The 17,921-nt window shown below is 35.1% G+C and overlaps 1 protein-coding gene across 3 annotated transcripts in view; it reads right to left on the bottom strand.

The window, feature by feature from the left end:
* Positions 1–17,921, bottom strand: part of Nct (Nicastrin) — a 133,322-nt gene that overhangs the window by 70,230 nt on the left and 45,171 nt on the right. For all 3 annotated transcript variants that reach the window (XM_081728290.1, XM_081728291.1, XM_081728292.1), the window contains exons 6-7: positions 5,245–5,389; positions 993–1,089 (exon numbers count right to left, since the gene is read on the bottom strand). In XM_081728290.1, coding sequence (XP_081584416.1) covers positions 993–1,089; positions 5,245–5,389 — 242 coding nt within the window. The remainder of the gene's footprint in view (positions 1–992; positions 1,090–5,244; positions 5,390–17,921) is intronic.

The following is a 17,921-nucleotide window of genomic DNA, read 5'->3' as shown; positions in this document are numbered from 1 at the left end:
TTTTCGGATTTATCGGAACAAATGAATAATGACATTTTTTTAAAGTTCTTAATGCCACAGTAATTTAAACAATATAGCCATTGCCAGTTCAGAAACATTATTATTATTTATTTTAATCAGAAAACCACTGTTTAAGGCAAGGAGGCTAAAAATCTTAAACTACAAGAGAACTCCTCAATCAATGGTCTTTTTCAGAACCGCTGAATGATACTGCAAAAATCATCTGCACACGTACAAAAATCCAAAACTCACTTTTTTTCTACATATTACAAATCATGGAAGAAATAAAAATTCTGAAATATGTGTTAAATTCTTTTCGCCATACATGACTTTCCTTTGCGCTTACGAACCGCTACAAAATGAATAAACACCATGTTAACAAAATATTTCTTGTTTAGTTCTCCAACTTGACATACTGAAGTTGACATGTTATTAACTTCTCATGATTATAATATTTTACATAAATAATATATTTAGACATCGAATTACTGGCTATAAGCCTTAACAGAAGAAGCAATATTCGTCAAAAAGGATTCATTTCAACAAAGTGCGACGTTGGAATGAGACTCACGAAAAATATAAATGTAGTTCGTGTTCGTGCTTCGCAGTCGGAACGTTTCGGGCTCGAAATCATAACACCCACCGTCCTGATCGGGACCTTCTGTCTCACAAGGCGAACACTGGGTGGTTTCAATATATATATATATATATATATATATATATATATATATATATATATATATAGGCTAGTCGTGTACCTTCCAAATATTTTTCCCACTGTTGTGGACTTAATATTTCTAATAAAAATATGTCTTTCAACTCTATCTGGACTTTGCTATTATGTAAATAAATAATTTTTAAAAAATTATCTGATACAAATGTATTTTGTCACCAAAATACTTATTTAAACCATCTTGTTGTTTTGAGAAGAACATTATTTACTATCGTCATAACTAAATATGTAATTAACTCTAAATTTTATACAAACATACTCATTCTGTTCCTGTTGTGCTCCAGTCGTGTTTTCCTTGCTTCTTGGGAACGAAGTCATCCATATATTGTTATCGCCCAAAGGATCACACCATCTCGCTATTAAAATAAATATATTTGAAAAAGCTGCAATTAACAGTAAGAGTGATAAAAACATAGAACACATTAAATTTAATATATACAGTTAATAGCACAAACAGGGTGTCTACTATTTCAGGCAAATAAAATTATCTGATTTTTCCAGGTTTTCCAGACCAAAACAGAAAATTTTCCAGATTATATTTTAGTTCAGTTGAGTTTAATGTCCCGTTTAGCAGCGAGGCTATATGAGACGTGGACCTACTGATTAACGTAGATCCGAACCACATGAGCTCCCGCCGGAATTATATTTTAGTGAAGTTAAGTAACCGCTATTCTCTAAACACTTGTAATTTTATAATATCTGTTCTCTTAGTTGCGATAGCTGCTATAAAAATATGAACAACGGTCAAATAAGTACCTATTTATTCCTGCCAAGAACAATATTGTTAAATACAATTCTCTCCTTATAGCTATTCCTCTCCGCTCCTTGTTTCAATACAACAAATATATATATATATATATATATATATATATATATATATATATATATATATATATATATATATATATATATATATATATATATATATTCAAAAACAAAAAGTGTGAATAACAAAACATATATATATATAATACAAAAAAATACGTATAGATTTTACATTTCATACCATGTACTTGTGAGGTACACTCAGTTACACAAACTGGGCTATTAAAGTGATGTACTTCTGTTAATTTTTTATTATTCCAGGACATGAAGTAGGGCTAATACATACACACAGATATATGGATACTAAGAAGAATGTCGTTGTGAGATACAAATACTGACAAACATTGTGGATTTTAGTATTCTAGATTATAAAAGTATTCTATATTTAGTATTTCTATGTGGAATACTAAATGCAGAATATTTTTATAATCTAGAACACTAAAATCTACATGAGATTTCCAATTATGATCAAGATTTATCATGTGCTCATCAACTTCGTTTTTTTTTTTTCTGCCTTCAAGGACTTTTTTTTCCTTCTTTTTCTTCAATTCTTCCAACTCTGGAGCTGTTTTTTCTTTCTTTCTTTCGAACTATTTTCCTCCGCCTCATGTCAGTTGTCTGTTTCCTTCTGAGAGTCTCTTTCCAACTGGCATTTGCATTTCCTGCTGCATGAATTACTTGTTTTGAGATTGGCATTGCCTGAACAATTCCGTGGAACGTGACAGCGTCATGTACTATTCCACTATTCTCTACGAAACTAAAGATTCTTCGTGTAGATCATTAACAAGAAATTCCTTCTTCAACGAAAAACTGCGTTCAACGGAAGCGTTTCTGTTTGGTGACACTAGAATTTTCTTAACGAACGCTGAAAAGTTGTTGCTGGTGTTAGTGTTGTCAAGAATGAAGAACTACAAGTGGTCTAAGCTATCATTGGCCACGTCGAAATTCTTCACTCTTGTGATAACTGAATCTTGAGTACAAATTTCACTGTAGAGTCGTTTTACTTCATCAGCAGCAGGGCCAGACAAATTATGATTCTCTACAAGCACTTTTAATGCTACAGTTACTTATTCCTCCCCAAGCCTCTTGTTTAAAACTGAATGTGGAGAGAGGCATGAAGCACGTAAGTATTTCAATGGCAATTTACACAGGATCTTCTTACAAAAACCTGTTAAAATATGCAAACAATCCCTCCGACAACGAAGGATATCCAATTTAGATAACTTCTCTGATTTTAACGCTATATGTGTTGCAAATCCGACATCAACTTCCTAAACCGAACACTTACTACCATCTTCTAGGCAAACTTTTATCAGGTCTTCAGAACTTGCTGCTTTAATCACAAGGGACTTCAGAAGTTTAAGTATTTCACCATTTAAAAAAAAAAAAAAAAAAAAAAAGCGTTGGTGAGTGACTGAAATTTTGCAAGAAAAGGTTGAATGTCTGCAGCAACGGTTTGGAAGAAAGCTAATCTAGCTCCAAGCAAAGAATATTTCAGACATCATCAAACAATTTTAAAGCTGTTACAAGATGGTTCTCGATTACTACCTGAAACTGAATCGACAAACTTCTTCAAGTGTGCTAATAATCGCTGAGCTCTGTCTACTCTATTCACGTTTTCTATAAAAATATGAGCACTTGCTAGAAAAAATGACCTTATTAAAAAGTTTCAAGCATACCAAAAATATTCACAGAAACTATCTGTAAAATAATAATAATAATAATAATAATAATAATAATAATAACAATCACAAAGACACGAGGAACGCCAAACTGCACTGAAAATTGCATACGAGTTTTAAATCTAACTAATGTAGGTACGCATTATATTATGGATTAGAGTTAACCATACATAATTAGGCTCTCATTTGTCGCTACATTAAAATCAACAAGATTAGAACAAGTGTTATTTAGAACTTTATTGGAGGTCACCGGTTGCAATAGCCTAGCTACATCCTGGGCATGAGGATCACTTTTAAACATGGAGATCAAAAACTACAAGCTCTAGACGCAAGGGTTGCCAACAGCTTTCAGAAGTCCTTCACTGTATGATGACTTCTGCTATAGCGAAAAGTTGTTTTCCAAACACTGTGCAGGTAATGTAATGAAATAAACCTAACTTTACAAAAAAATTCAGAATATACAGAAAATTCCATGACCTTTCCAGAAATTATAAAATTCCCTGACTTTTCCGGGTTTTCCATGTTTTCCAGACTAGTAGACACTCTGACAAACCTGATTTTTGCTGACCTTCATTCTGAATTACGAATTCTTCAGTCAAATATAGTTATGAAGCTGGGTCAGTCATAGGTTTACTCCCGCCCAGAGTATGAGTCTCAACAACTATCACAACTATTACTGGTAGCTGAGGTGATGATTCGTGTCGTTCCAGGTAGTAAGGACGAACTCAACAGAACGTTCCTCTATATCTATTAGTTTTATTAATATTGTATTTCATTCTGAAGCTACTGATGAAAGAACATACAGGAAAGACAGCCGGGACCATACGAGTAGCACGATTAGTTTCAGAAATGAAACCTTTCAGTTTAACGTCCTACGATTATGTTCTTTAGGCTAAGGGACTCGATGATTAAAGCAAGTGAATGATAATGAAAAAACTGTTGGAATGATAAGGTGGGAGGAAACGGGAGTACCTCGAAAAAACCCACGGATACGATGTTGTTCACCACAAACTTACTTGCCTGGGGATTGAACCAGACACCCCACGCAACAAGACGTAATCGCTCTACCACTGACAATTCGTTTTAGAGTACAAAAATTTTGCTGCGGAGGTTACTGAACATACTGCATAACGAATTTTTATTTCTATTTCCCCAATCAATTTACTAAAAAGCACTTATGCAGTAGTTATAAATAGCTCTGGCTCCTTCCTCGCAAGAAATCAGAGATATTTAAGAATTGGACCGATATTTAATATAAGAATTGGAAGAGAAAAACAGAAAAATATAAATGACGAATTTACGTAATGACTAACATTTAACTATAACAAAAATAAACATAATATTGACAAAAATCAAGATACAAATTCTTACTTGGATTATTATCTATAGTTTACTATATCAGTGCTTCTTAAAAGACGGTCCGTCATGTTATTTTTCCGCACACCTTGTTAAAGCTGAAGTATTATCGGTACGTAACATCTTATTCTAATATGAACTAGTTTACGTTCTAGATAATTTAAGTAAATGCTAAAATAACTCTTAGAAACAGTTCTATTTTTTATTCTTTCTAAAAAAATACTTCTCCTTATACGAAGAGGGACTTCAAATTCAAAAACTGGGAACTGTTGCATTACATTATAAAACGGCACTTCAATATGAATGAGCGTTAACTTCATGAACAAAAATAATATACATTGCAGCTTCATATATTTTAAAGATTGTAAAGGGTGATGCAATATATTTCAATAAATAGCTCAGTGAGTTATTCACATTATGCTCATTAAAGTACTAACGTTGGCCAATCTTAATTCCCTGCATATTACTGTTCTATTTTGAGATAGATGACCAACAAAACTTATGACAAATACTTCTAAACCCTTATGTAAAAGTTCATTAAGAAACTCAACTACAAAGAAGAACAGAAGTACGTATAAACAACATACAACACATTCATATCTAACATATTTAGATTTTTACAAACATCATTTGGTAAATCCAGCTTACTTTGACCGAGGTTTGTCATCATCTGGTTCCTTCGCCAACAGGTTTCTGTGTTCACAGATGCATACATACTGGCCACTAATTCCACCGCACACAATGATCTTGTCAACTGTTTATCTTTATCTTCAGAATTATGTTGCTTGAAGCACTAGAATGAAAAAGAAAATGACATATTCTAATTCAGCTTGTCATGTTCAAACCGCTGCTTATATTAACCTATGTTACAAAAGACTAGGACTGTTAATATCTTTCTCACAGTTACAATGAAGTAGTTCTGGCTATTCGAACACAGGACACGTTTTCTACACACATTGTACTTGGAAATGGCTTCGCGATATCCTGCACTGGGAAATGGCACATAGTAGCATACTGTGTGTCTTAATGACGCTTACTGTTTGTTGACAATGGACACGGTTCCACGTGAAATTGAAACAGATATATGTAATATAGTAAATTACCACAAAATTTTGTATTACAACGCTCAAGGTGGTCGTGAAAAAGGAACAAGAGAACATGTTAAGAACTTTAAGAACTATAACAGGCGTCAAAACATAACTTGCCACTAGGTCCATTTTACATATCTGATTACACTTAAATAACAAAATTATTTTGAAAATACTATTAGATAGATATAAATTCAGACTTTTTTTTTTAACACAAAAGATATTTAGACAGAAATTGAACTACTTTTTGTGTAACTTCTCGAACAGCTTGAAATATGTCCCATTCTATTTACACTAGGGCACTCCAAAAACAGATTTTTGGAAATTTCGGCAGCAAATAATTAGGAAAGAAGGCATATTTTATGTAATGTTTATTGAAACTGACTCCTATCATTTAGTATGAGAAATCGCCTTCGGAACTTCGACGGTGGTGTTCTTCCACATCTTCATATTATTTACCTGCAGCAACACAAAACATGATCCCACCACACAAATAAGAAAGAACTTTTCGTAAAATTAATGAAATTCGAAGTTAAAAAGAAAGATTGGGCGGCAGGCAATGGAATCTAAGTAACCGACGCACTATTTTGGTACGGCAATCACTATTCTACCCAGTCTTTCATCATACCAGCTGTACACTTATTCTATATGTTCGTGTGCTCGTGTTCATCAGTAAATGTATGTGGCTGCTCTGTGGAACAATTATTTATTTATATATATTTATGAGCATCATCCGTATCTACGCCCTTAAACACGTCACGTGTGAGGAATGCCATCCCACGGCGAACACACTATTATGGGACGTGGAGAAGGAAGGAAGCGGCCACGGCCTGTATGTTAGGTATTATGCAGGGCTTGCTAACTTAACATAATGTGCGTTATTTTTAATTCGTTATTTGTTACCATACCTATATGATAACAAAAACTAAGACTAAATGAATAACGTTACTGCGTTAAATACCGTTTTAGCTGTTACCGACACAATTACGGTACTTATTAAAAATAACGTTATTGCCAGGCGAAGAGAGCATTTCGTTATTAAGATTGGGTTAGTACTGTAACAAAGTTAATATATGGTACCGTAATAGGTCTCATAAAAATGATAACGTTAAAGACATAACTGTTTAACTTAATATCATTGCATTTAATTGCAGTAAATGTATTCGTTATTTGTTACCGTTCCTATATCCTAACAAATAACGAAACCAATTCAGTAACGTTATTGCCACGAGTATTATTTCAAATGTTACTCTCACAATTACGGTACTTATTAAAAATAACGTTATTGGCAGGAGGAGAGAGCATTTCGTTATTAAGGTTGGGTTACTGCTGTAATCAAATTAATGTATGGTAACGTAATAGGTTTCATTAAAATGATAACGTTAAAGACATAACTGTTTAACTTAATATCATTGCATTTAATTGCAGTAAATATATTCGTTATTTGTTACCGTTCGTATATCGTAACAAATAACGAAACCAATTCAGTAACGTTATTGCTATGGGTATCATTTCAAATGTTACTCTCACAATCACGGTACTTATTACAACTAACGTTATTGGCAGGCGAAGAGAGCATTTCGTTACTAACGTTGAGTTATGCTGCAGTAACGTTAAAGTATGATAACGTAATAAGTTGCAACAAAATTATAATGTTAAAGACATAACTGTTTAACTTAATATCATTGTATTTAATTGCATCAAATATATTCGTTATTTGTTACACTTCCTGTATCGTAACGAAAAACGAAACCAATTTAGTAACGTTATTGTCATAGGCATAATTTCAAACGTTACTCTCACATTTACGGTACTTATTAAAAATAACGTTATTAGCAGGCGAAGAAAGCATTTCGTTGTTGAGGTTATCGTACCAACGGTGCCGACTTTCCAAAACTTATGTGGGTGCATATCAATGGCAGGACTTGTTATGCGTTTTCAGGGGAGTCTCGATATTTTTTCATTGATTTCCTTTTAGTTAAAAGATTTTCTGAACACTGTCATAAAGGGCTGTGGTGTGATAAAATAAAACATATCGGTACTATAAGGACAAGTTGGGGCTGCCTTAAAACGTCTGATTTAAACGCAAGAGAAACGGGTTCAAACCCGGGTCCAAGGTTAAGGATAAGTTACTGTAATGAATATCCTCAACATATGTAATCGTACCATTAAGTGTATACTTTAAAATAACTTATATGATGCACAATGATCGCAAGAGGCAATGATATTATCACCACCAGGGACGTACGGAAGGGGGGGGACACGGGGGTCCGGACCCCCCCCGAAATTTCGACTTTTTAAAAATTTAGCCTAATTTTAGGGGCAATTTTAGCAATTTTAATATAAAATAGCTTCATATTTAGTTTGAACCCCCCCCCGAAATAAATTCCTGGGTACGCTACTGATCACCACGTTACTAAAAGAAAACACCACATTCATACATATTAAAGTGAAAAAATCTTCATAAAAACAAATAATTTTAATGGTATTGCAGAAAGAACTGTATAAGGGTTTTGTTGTGAACATAAACTACAAAATAACTGACTTACAGTAAATGCATGCCGAAGATACCTTGCGATCGAAATCGAGGTCGCGATGATGAAGGGCGCACATAGCGAGGAGGTCGCACCTTTGCTGTTAAGTTCTCAGTTTAAGGGAAAATATTGCTGTGACGCATGTGAAATTATTCCGTCAGTGCACAAAAATCACTGCAAAACCAGAGTTTGAAATTGGAAACACCAAACAGTTTATAAATAGGGATGGACGCGAGACGGGATATGAGAAATACCAAAGTCTCGTCTCTTGTTTCGCAAAAATATTTGAGTCTCACCTCTTGTTCATCTCTATCAATATTCTAAATCAAAGACTTTTACATTTTATTCAATTTTCTGTGAAGAAAATGTCCTCTTTCAGCACTCAGGCGAGAAGTCGTTTCCCAGTAAAATTAAATAAATAAATAAATCAGGTATGTCTTCAGATTTTGGGGTGGAGGTGGTATTAACTGCAGCAAATGAAATTTCAGCACTGCAATTCCATTATTCGACATTTCCTCCCAATGGATACGTGCCCGTCTTTACAGGTATTTCTTTGCCTTACGTCAATAACGAATTTAGAAGAAACCCTTTTTATTCATCTCGGAATTGGGGGAGGGCGTGGAGTTTTTAAGCATAGATATTATTTACAATAGCTTCTTAGCAACTGAAATGGGAATGTCAGATAAGTTATTTATTTGAGAATTATACTGTAGGTTATTATTATATAAGGCACTATATACGTTTAATCCCTTCGGGATCCTATGGTACAATTTGTACCATATGCACTTTTCATGGTACATTGCGTTATTTCTCTTCTATTTGAGCTTTTTCGTCCGGGTTCTTTTTTTTCCAAGTTCAGAGGTCTTGCAGAAGACATTACGTATGGTTTCAGACCGTCTTGCGTCCAGACATAGGAGGTGATGACGTCATAAGTCAAAAATTTATTTTCTCATTTTCTAAGTGTATGTTCAATATTTTTTGGCGGGCTTATTTTTCTACGTAGAAGATTGAAATTTTGCACAAATATTCAGTCCACGGAGTAGTATGTACCAGATTTTTTGTTCCGATGTCAGTGCTAAAACAGGGGGGGAACCAGAGGGGCGAAGGGGTAAAAATAGGGATTTTTACCCCAAAAATCCCGTTTTTCGTCATTTTCCCGCCTTACATACATGATAGGACCACGTGAGTCATACCGTCTGAAAGGCAGTTCCATTCTGAAGAGAACGACGGTTGAATTATTATCCTAGGGTAATTAGGGATGTCTCAGGGAATTTTTAAAAAATATACTTCTATATAGGGTAATATGGGGCATTGTCGGTGTATATATTTTTTGGCGGACTTATTTTTGAACGTAGAAGACTGAAATTTTGCACAAGCATTCAGTCCACGGAGTAGTATTTACCAGATTTTTTGTTCCGATGTCCAGTGCTAAAACAGGGGGAAACCAGAGGGACAAAAAGGTAAAAATAGGGATTTTTTACCCAAAAAATCCCGTTTTTCATCATTTTCCCGCCTTACATACATGATAGGACCACGTGAGTCATACCGTCTGAAAGGCAGTTCCATTCTGAAGAGAACGACGGTCGAATTATTATTCTAGGGTAATTAGGGCCGTCTCAGTGAATTTTTATCCAAATATACGAGGGTCGTTCAGAAAGTAAGGAACGATTGCGTATTGGGCGCGGCTCCGACCCCCTACCACTGCGATCGCATGCGTGGCAGTAGCTCCTTCCTTTATCTCAGTGTGAGCCGAGTCTCAATGCTGTGCGGTCACGCTACTTGTTTTTACAGCGATTCAAAATGGCGGCGCCAATCGAAAATCCCGCCAAATGTGAAGTACGGAGTGTCATTCGTTTTCTGAAGGCGCAAAAAAGTTAAGCCTGTTGAAATTTATAGGCAAATAAAGAATGTTTATGGCGATAGTGCAATGAACGAGTCATCACTGAGGAAATGGTGCATTATGTTTAATCAAGAAAGAATCAGCGTGCATGATGAAAATTGGAGTGGCAGGCCATCGCTTGTTACAGAAGAACTGAAGGGAAAATCTTTTGTCATCCTTCTTATAGTCCTGACTTGGTACCAAGTGATTCTCACTTATTCCCGACAATTTTGGGTAGAAAACAGTTCGCAAACGATGAAGAACTCAAGCAAGCACTGACAGCCTGGTTGAAATCTTTGGCGGCAGATGAGTATAATATCGGCATTAAAAAACTGGTCCCACATTATAACAAGTATCTCTACAACTATGGCGATTATATAGAAAAGCAAAGTAGAGTCCTGTGGCTTTGTAAATGAAGTTTTGTGTTGATATCTTTTGTTTTTATTTAATAATGCTAAAACGTTCTTTACTTTCTGAACGACCCTCGTACTTCTGTATAGGGTAAAAGTGGGGCATGGTAGGGATCTTTTTTTTCTGGCGGGCCTATTTTTTCACATAGAAGATTGAAATTTTGCACAAACATTCAGTCCACCGAGTAGTATTTACCAGAAGTTTTTCCGATTTCTGCGTAAAAACAGGGGGGTCCAGAGGGGCAAAAGTTGAAAAAAGGGAAAATTTGCCCCCAAAAATCCCTTTTTTCAGGAATTTCCCGCCTTAGATACATGATGGAGACATATGAATGGTACCGCCTGAAAGACAGTTCTATTCTGAAGAGAATGATTGGCGGATTATAGTCCTAGGGTAATTAGGGATGTCTCAGGAATTTTTTCCCTGAGATCATAGTGTTTTATGGTACTTAGGGGCATTGTGGGAATTTTTGATAAAAATTCTCCCGCCCTTACTATTCAAGATAGAAACTTGAAATTTGGCACACACATTCAGTATACCAAGTACTATTTATCAGATTTTTTTGATGGCTACGATCACACAGGGGTCCAGGGGGGCCAAAGTTCAAGAAACAATTTTTCCCTCCGAAATTTTCACTTTGACATTTTCCCCCGTTTCTGGTATATGGTATGAGCATGCAAGTGGTACCATTCGAAAGCCAGCTCTATTCTGAAGAGAATGAGGTATGAACCATGATCCTAGGATAAATAGTGAGGATACAGTAGCTGCTTGACTGAAAGTCTAAAAAATAGCCCAAAAAGCCAGGATCCGGAAAGGGTTAATACTCGAAATGGGGGCGGCGTGGAGTTTTTAAGCATAGATATGATTAACAGTAGCTTCTTTTTTTCTTTAAAAATTCTACAATTTATGGACTTCAGTCCGAAAACCCCCTTCCTGTGACCGCCACTGCCTTATATAATAATAAGCTACAATATAATTCTCAAATAAATAACTTATCTGACATTCCCATTTCAGTTGCTATTTTCTTCCATTCTGTATTTAAAACGTGCCTATTATGAAGTTGTTTGTATTTCTTATTCCATATTGCTGGAACATTATTAGTTCTATTAATATATCTTTCATAGGGCCAATCCTACCATCTTCTGATATCTGTCTGATATAAATATCCTCCTGACATTTTTCCGATAAGTGTTCTACAATGTCCTGATAACAATCAGGTGGTTGATAAACCCTTTCGGCTGGTTGGTACTTTGACAGGAAGTTCAATTGCCTGTTAACAGCTATCAGCTACTTGTTAGTTGTCGTGTAGTGAATCATGGACGAAATCGAAGAATTGTTGATGTTGTCCGAGGACGATGAGGAGATTGTTCGATATATAGCGAGGCCTAGAAGACCATTTTAGCTCGAATATATGCCAATTTATAACGATAAGTAGTACCCGTTGGCTACAAGTGCCCGCACATAAGCGCCATGTAATTTGTATAGTTAGAAGATGAAGAAATATATTCTATATAAAATATAGAATTTAATTATTGAAATTGAATGATCTATAAAATAATATCTAATTTATAATTATATTAATTTATAATTAATAAAATAATAATACATTAATTTATAATTAATAAAATAATAATATAAAATGAATGATCTAATTTACATATTTTTAGAGGTGGAATATCAAATAAATGAATTAATTAAAAGCTCAGATTATGTTATTACGTGTAGTCAGTGGCGGCGATTGGATGTTAAAAGTGGGGGGGCAAGACATGATCTGAATATTTATATATCAATGTTAGTTTTCCTGGTTGATGCTAACCTTTTTTGACGAAAGGTTGCATAACTAATAGGATACTATCTTTTTCAGTTAAAATACCGTATATCGTACTTCACATTTTATTAAGGAAATTGACAAAAGCAACGCAAGTAGATACTAGTCTTTGTACAGTCACGAAAGACAGTATTCTTCAGGTGACTAAATTTCTTTTCCTAATAACTCACAATAAATTAACTTATTAGAGTACTGACTTTGGCAAGCTGTCAAGTTATAACTATTCTAAGGATAACAACAAAAAGATCCAAATTAATTCATTTGTTCCCGAGTTATTGGCAAAAGAAAATTTGTTAACTGTCAAATATTTTCTTTTCCGTGTGTACTCTTAAACAACGAAGGTGTAAGAAGAGATTTGATTTCTTGCTTATGAACACCTTAAAATTCTGTCTGGAAAATTGTGTGATCGGATTATTTAGTAACAAATTTGCAAAACAAATAAATAGAAAGGATAATATTAATCATAGTAATGAATAACGAGGTTTGTTTTGCAAAAGTTATATTGAACTTGGGATTAATGAACAGTTTATAATTTTAATTAAACACATGCTATTAAATGTATGTTATTACTCTTTGAAAGACAGTAAATATTACAAGCATATGACACGACATTTAAAGAAGTACTTTTGCAGCTTCCCGAAACATGTTAAAATGAAAATGAAATCTTTCAGTTTTACGTCCCACAGTTATACCGGCCAGGCTAAAGGAGACGGTGATGAAAAGAAATGAATGAAATGGTCGATTGAATAAAGTGGGAGGAAACGGAAGAGAAAACTCACGCAGGCGGTGTTTGTCCATCACAAAGTTCACTTGGCTTGAACGGAGATCGAAATAAGGATCCCACACACCGAAGATGAACGCTCTACTACTGAGCCACCGCGGCCCTTCCGAAACATATTCGTTGCTATTAGGTGCAGTTTTCACTTTCTTGGGATACATCAAAACTCAACAATACTTAAAATCACTCCATACTGCAGTTATACAAAATAATCCTAAAACCTAGAATTATGTTAAATTCACTTAATTTAATTGTATATGCACTCGTACACCCCTAAACACACCACTTCACTCGTATTTACACTGCAAAACAATGGAAAAGGTAGAAGTTGCTTCTTATGACTCTGTTTTTAATCCTTAGTATTAGAAAGAAGAAAAGACATTTTAGGTATTGTCAATTTTTGTTCATTTAAAGAATAAATTTATAAGAGATGTTTTTCTGTGTGTGCGCGTGTGTGTGTGAAATGTTATCTCAATTAGTTTCAAAGCGGCTGACTAACATATCGAGCCCTTGTAAGAAGAAACTAAAGTACACTGGAATTGCGCTCCAATACATTAATTTTTGTGCCATTATCCGTGGCAATCACAATGCAGTTCTTGTAGCTTCCTTAATTCCACGGGGAGACAATCAATACGTACTCACACAACAGCAGATATTATATGGCATCATTTTTTCCTATGAACCAGTAATACATACAATAACTTTACATTTCCAAATGAAACTAGATATATACATTAATGGGTCACTTCAAAAAAGTGGGGGGACAACTGCCCCCCTTTGCCCCCCTAATCGCCGCCCATGCGTGTAGTATTATAAAATGGAGTGTAATATATAACGAAAATGGAGTGTAATATATAACGAGTGTAATATATAACGTTATATATTTTAGTAATGCTTCTTAGGTTGTAAGGACGAACAGCAAAATTTCTATGTATATAATACCAATGCATATGTAAGTGTAGCCTAAAAAGTGTTTATTACTTAAGTCTGTGTTTGTCTTTACGATAGTGTACCCCTGGACAATAACGTGCATAAGAAAAAATACCGGTACTCATTTCTGTTTCCCATGTTTTCAATAGGATAATTTAAACAAGCATACTGAAAACGCACTTGACGTTTCAATTGTTTTCTGTATGAGCAACAGAAAACCAACCAATCAAATGGTCCGTTAAAACCTTGATTCGGGTTAACTATCTGACAGAGTATATATCAGGCACAGTATATTGTAGAACGAACCACGGGTTAAAGTAACTGACAACTTCCTGATATCTAATTCTGACTGATAGTAATCAGAAAGAATATCAGGATATTGTAGGACTGGCCCTAATCAAATATAATAGTGCAGCAAAACCTTGAGCATAGACACACTCAATCCGCTACAGACGAACTTCTAAACAAATGAAGACTTTATTCCGTGCAGCGCTTCAGGGAGAACCAATGAAAATACGAGCCACAGTAATGCTTCCGCTGAACATCGATGTCAAAACAAACTCAGTTGTTCATCATCGCGACCACTAATTCCCCCTCGCGGTCGACCTCTAGGTCGTCATGTAGCGTACGTCATCGGCATGCGCTTACCCATTTGAATCCATGTTTATGTGCTAGTATCGAGGGTGCGACCGCGACTTAAACCTCGACGTCGATCGCAAGGTTTCTTCGGCATGTCCTGCCCTTAAGTGTGCTGTTTGGTTGCCTTTGCACAAACACATTTGAAACAAACAATTATGTTTTAGAGGTTAGAAATTTAACTTCCATCTCAATGTTTTAATTGCTTATTATTTTTTGGTAATGGCAATCAAGTGAGAAATGTTTATTTTATTTTATTTCTATCAAATTAAAAATCTCGTGGCTGCGGCTCGCCCATAAGATTATTTGTGTGGGTGCTAGAGCCTCGGAGCACCCACGTAGTCGGCGCACATGTATCGTACAGTTGCAATAACTTATTGAATGCTAACTTAATAGATTGGATTATAATTTAAAAGACAGAACTTTTAAACGTAATATAATTTCATTAAAATATACGGTACGTTATTACCATTTCCATTTGTATAAAAAAATAATGTTATTGACAGAAAAAAAAAACAGCATTTCGTTACTACGATTAAGAATCAGTTGCGTACAGTTGCATTAATGTTATTGAATATTAGTGTGGTAAGTCGTAACGAAGAAGACTTGCTAAAAAGAAAATGAAAATAAAATATTTGAATTTTACGTCCCATACTTATGCCGGATAGGATAAAGTGCATGACGATGATAAGAATAAATGAAGTGATTGAAGAAAGTGGGAAGAGACGTGATAACCCTAAGAAAAACCACACACATTGTGTTTGTCCTCCATAAAGCCACTTGGCGCAAGCTGGCATCGAACCGGAAACCCCACGTTGCATTGGTGAACGCTCTACGACTGAACTACCGCGGCCTCATTCCTTTTTCATGCACGACTAATATCCTTTATGTAATTAAAGAAAAGTATATTAAAACTTAACCAATATCCAGTATTTGTTAAATTTACGAATACGTTCTCCCAAAGGGACAGAGTATTGGAATTCCATCCATAGACGCTTCAGAAAATGTTAAGCACGGAAATTGAAGAAATTTTGATGAATTATTATCCTAACTCGTAAATGTTACAGGAAAGTGAACTATTTCAATTTTGAATCCAAACGATTAAATTATAAACAGCGTTTTACTTCTTCTGGGCACTTACTTGTCTTTTGTGCGGGACGCCTGGGGTTGATTTCCGCCATGAGCTCATGTGATTTGGATCCTACGTAGGACACATCACACAAAGTTTTGACAGTAAAAATTACATTAAACTCCAGACATGTAAGCTTGTTTTAATCACTCTTCAATGTCATATTTTCCATTGTTTATGATTGGTTAATTGATTGGTCTGGAGTTTACCCGTATTAAGCACTGAAGCTTTGTGAGACGTGGTTCTATAGTTTACGTAGAATTATGAGGACTTGATTTTCTGCCAGGAATCAAATCCTGCTCTCCCACACCAAAGGTTTGTACAGTAATCATATAGCCACGAAAATATGAAGTGTAGTACTTTAAAATTTGTGCCTGCTTACGATGGAGGGCGTTTATTTTTAAACAATAGCATAAAAAATAATAGAAAAAAACAAAGCACTCGGACTTCAGATCCATCAATTGCAACAGCACTATGAAACCTTTCAAGTAAAGTTATCTTCCAGTGTAGTTTACCAACAACAGTTCATCCAATGAATTTACGTTTATGTGAAAAAATATGAAACATTTTGGTTCACTGCTATTTCAATTCTATAAATATAGATGTGAAGGTCTTTCAGGCAGGTGAAGTTTACGTAAGGATTACTCCAGTAACGCCTCATTTTCTTCTTCATAACTAACTGACTTGACGAATTCTGTGGCCTATGGAACCCGGAGATTCGAAGCCGTATTCAAAAAAGCTCTTCATTGAGTTCTGTCTTTAGCCAATTGTCCTTTGTAGTCCTATTTCTGTGAGATCCATCTTAATTTTGTCCTTCCACATACACCTAGGTCTTCCTAATGGTCTTTTCCTGATTTGCTTTCCAATTAATATCTTTAAAGTGATTCTACTTTCTTCCATTCTCGCTACATGACCTGCCCACCTGAACTTCCTAGCCTTAATGACTCTAACAATGTTAGGTAAATGGTATAAATTATGTTAATCGTTATGAAGTTTCCGCCATTCACCATTTTCATCCCTCTTGGTCCGAATATTCGCCACAGGATTTTATTTTGGAATATTTCAGTCTGCGTTCTTTCCTCACAGTAATTGAGCAAGTTTTGCAACCATACAGTCCAAGAGGCATAATAACTGTTTTATATATTTTAAGCTTCAACTTGTTTTTCTTTTTAGAGAATTCACGAAGACAAAAGAGTTTGGACTGAATTCAATGCTTTCAATCGACATTTAACTTCTTCACGGATATGATTCTGGTCTGATAATGTGGATCCTAGATATTTGAAAAGGTCTACTATGTCGAAAGTTTTGTTTGATATTTTAACGTATCCATTACTTGAGTATTGTGATCACGGTGCATTTTCATGTATTTAGTTTTATTCTGTATTTACTTCTAAGTCCATATCCCTGCAGGCATTTAATAAAACCTCTGCATGTCTTTCAATTGTCCTCACATTATCTCCTATCAGTTTGACATGATCAGCATAAGCCATAACCTGCTGAATGCCATTAAGCTCTAGCCCCCGCCAAGTGAACTTTGTGGTGGACAAACACCGTGTGTGTGGGTTTTCTCGGGGTTCTCCCGTTTCCTCCCACTTTCTTCATTCCACCATTTCATTCATTATTCATCATCACCGTCTCCTTTAGCCTAACTGGCATAACCGTGGGACGTAAAACTCAAAGATTTCATTTCATTTTTTCATTAAGCTCTAAGGCCTTGTTGCTATATTTAATTTTCCTTATAGCATATTCCAGAACAAATTTGAATAATAATTGTTTTAGTCCCTCTCTCATTATTTCCTCCCTCTCTCAGTGCATCTCATTGTTTTAGTCCCTTCTGTATGTGAAAGATCATGGCAAAATATTTCCTACCCGGACTTTTCTTTGAGTTTTATTTAAACATATCTATACTAATCTAATTAGCTATTTTGGTATATGCCGAGTTCGGTAAGAATATTGTACAGTATTTCCCAAGTAGTAGGCCTATCTAAAATCAATAAGCTGATGTACCCGAGTGTTGTATTCCCATTGCTTTTCGAACATAAAGAAATGGGAATTAATTCCTTTTCTTCTTTACAAAGTTATAAACTAACTATACGAAAGCAAATAGTTTCCTGT

The sequence above is a fragment of the Thermobia domestica genome, chromosome 10, assembly GCF_964235325.1.
Source record: "Thermobia domestica chromosome 10, izTheDome1.hap1.1, whole genome shotgun sequence".
Taxonomy (NCBI): Eukaryota; Metazoa; Arthropoda; class Insecta; order Zygentoma; family Lepismatidae; genus Thermobia; species Thermobia domestica.
Note: the sequence above shows the minus strand (reverse complement) of the source record. Positions and strands in the feature narration are given on the sequence as shown.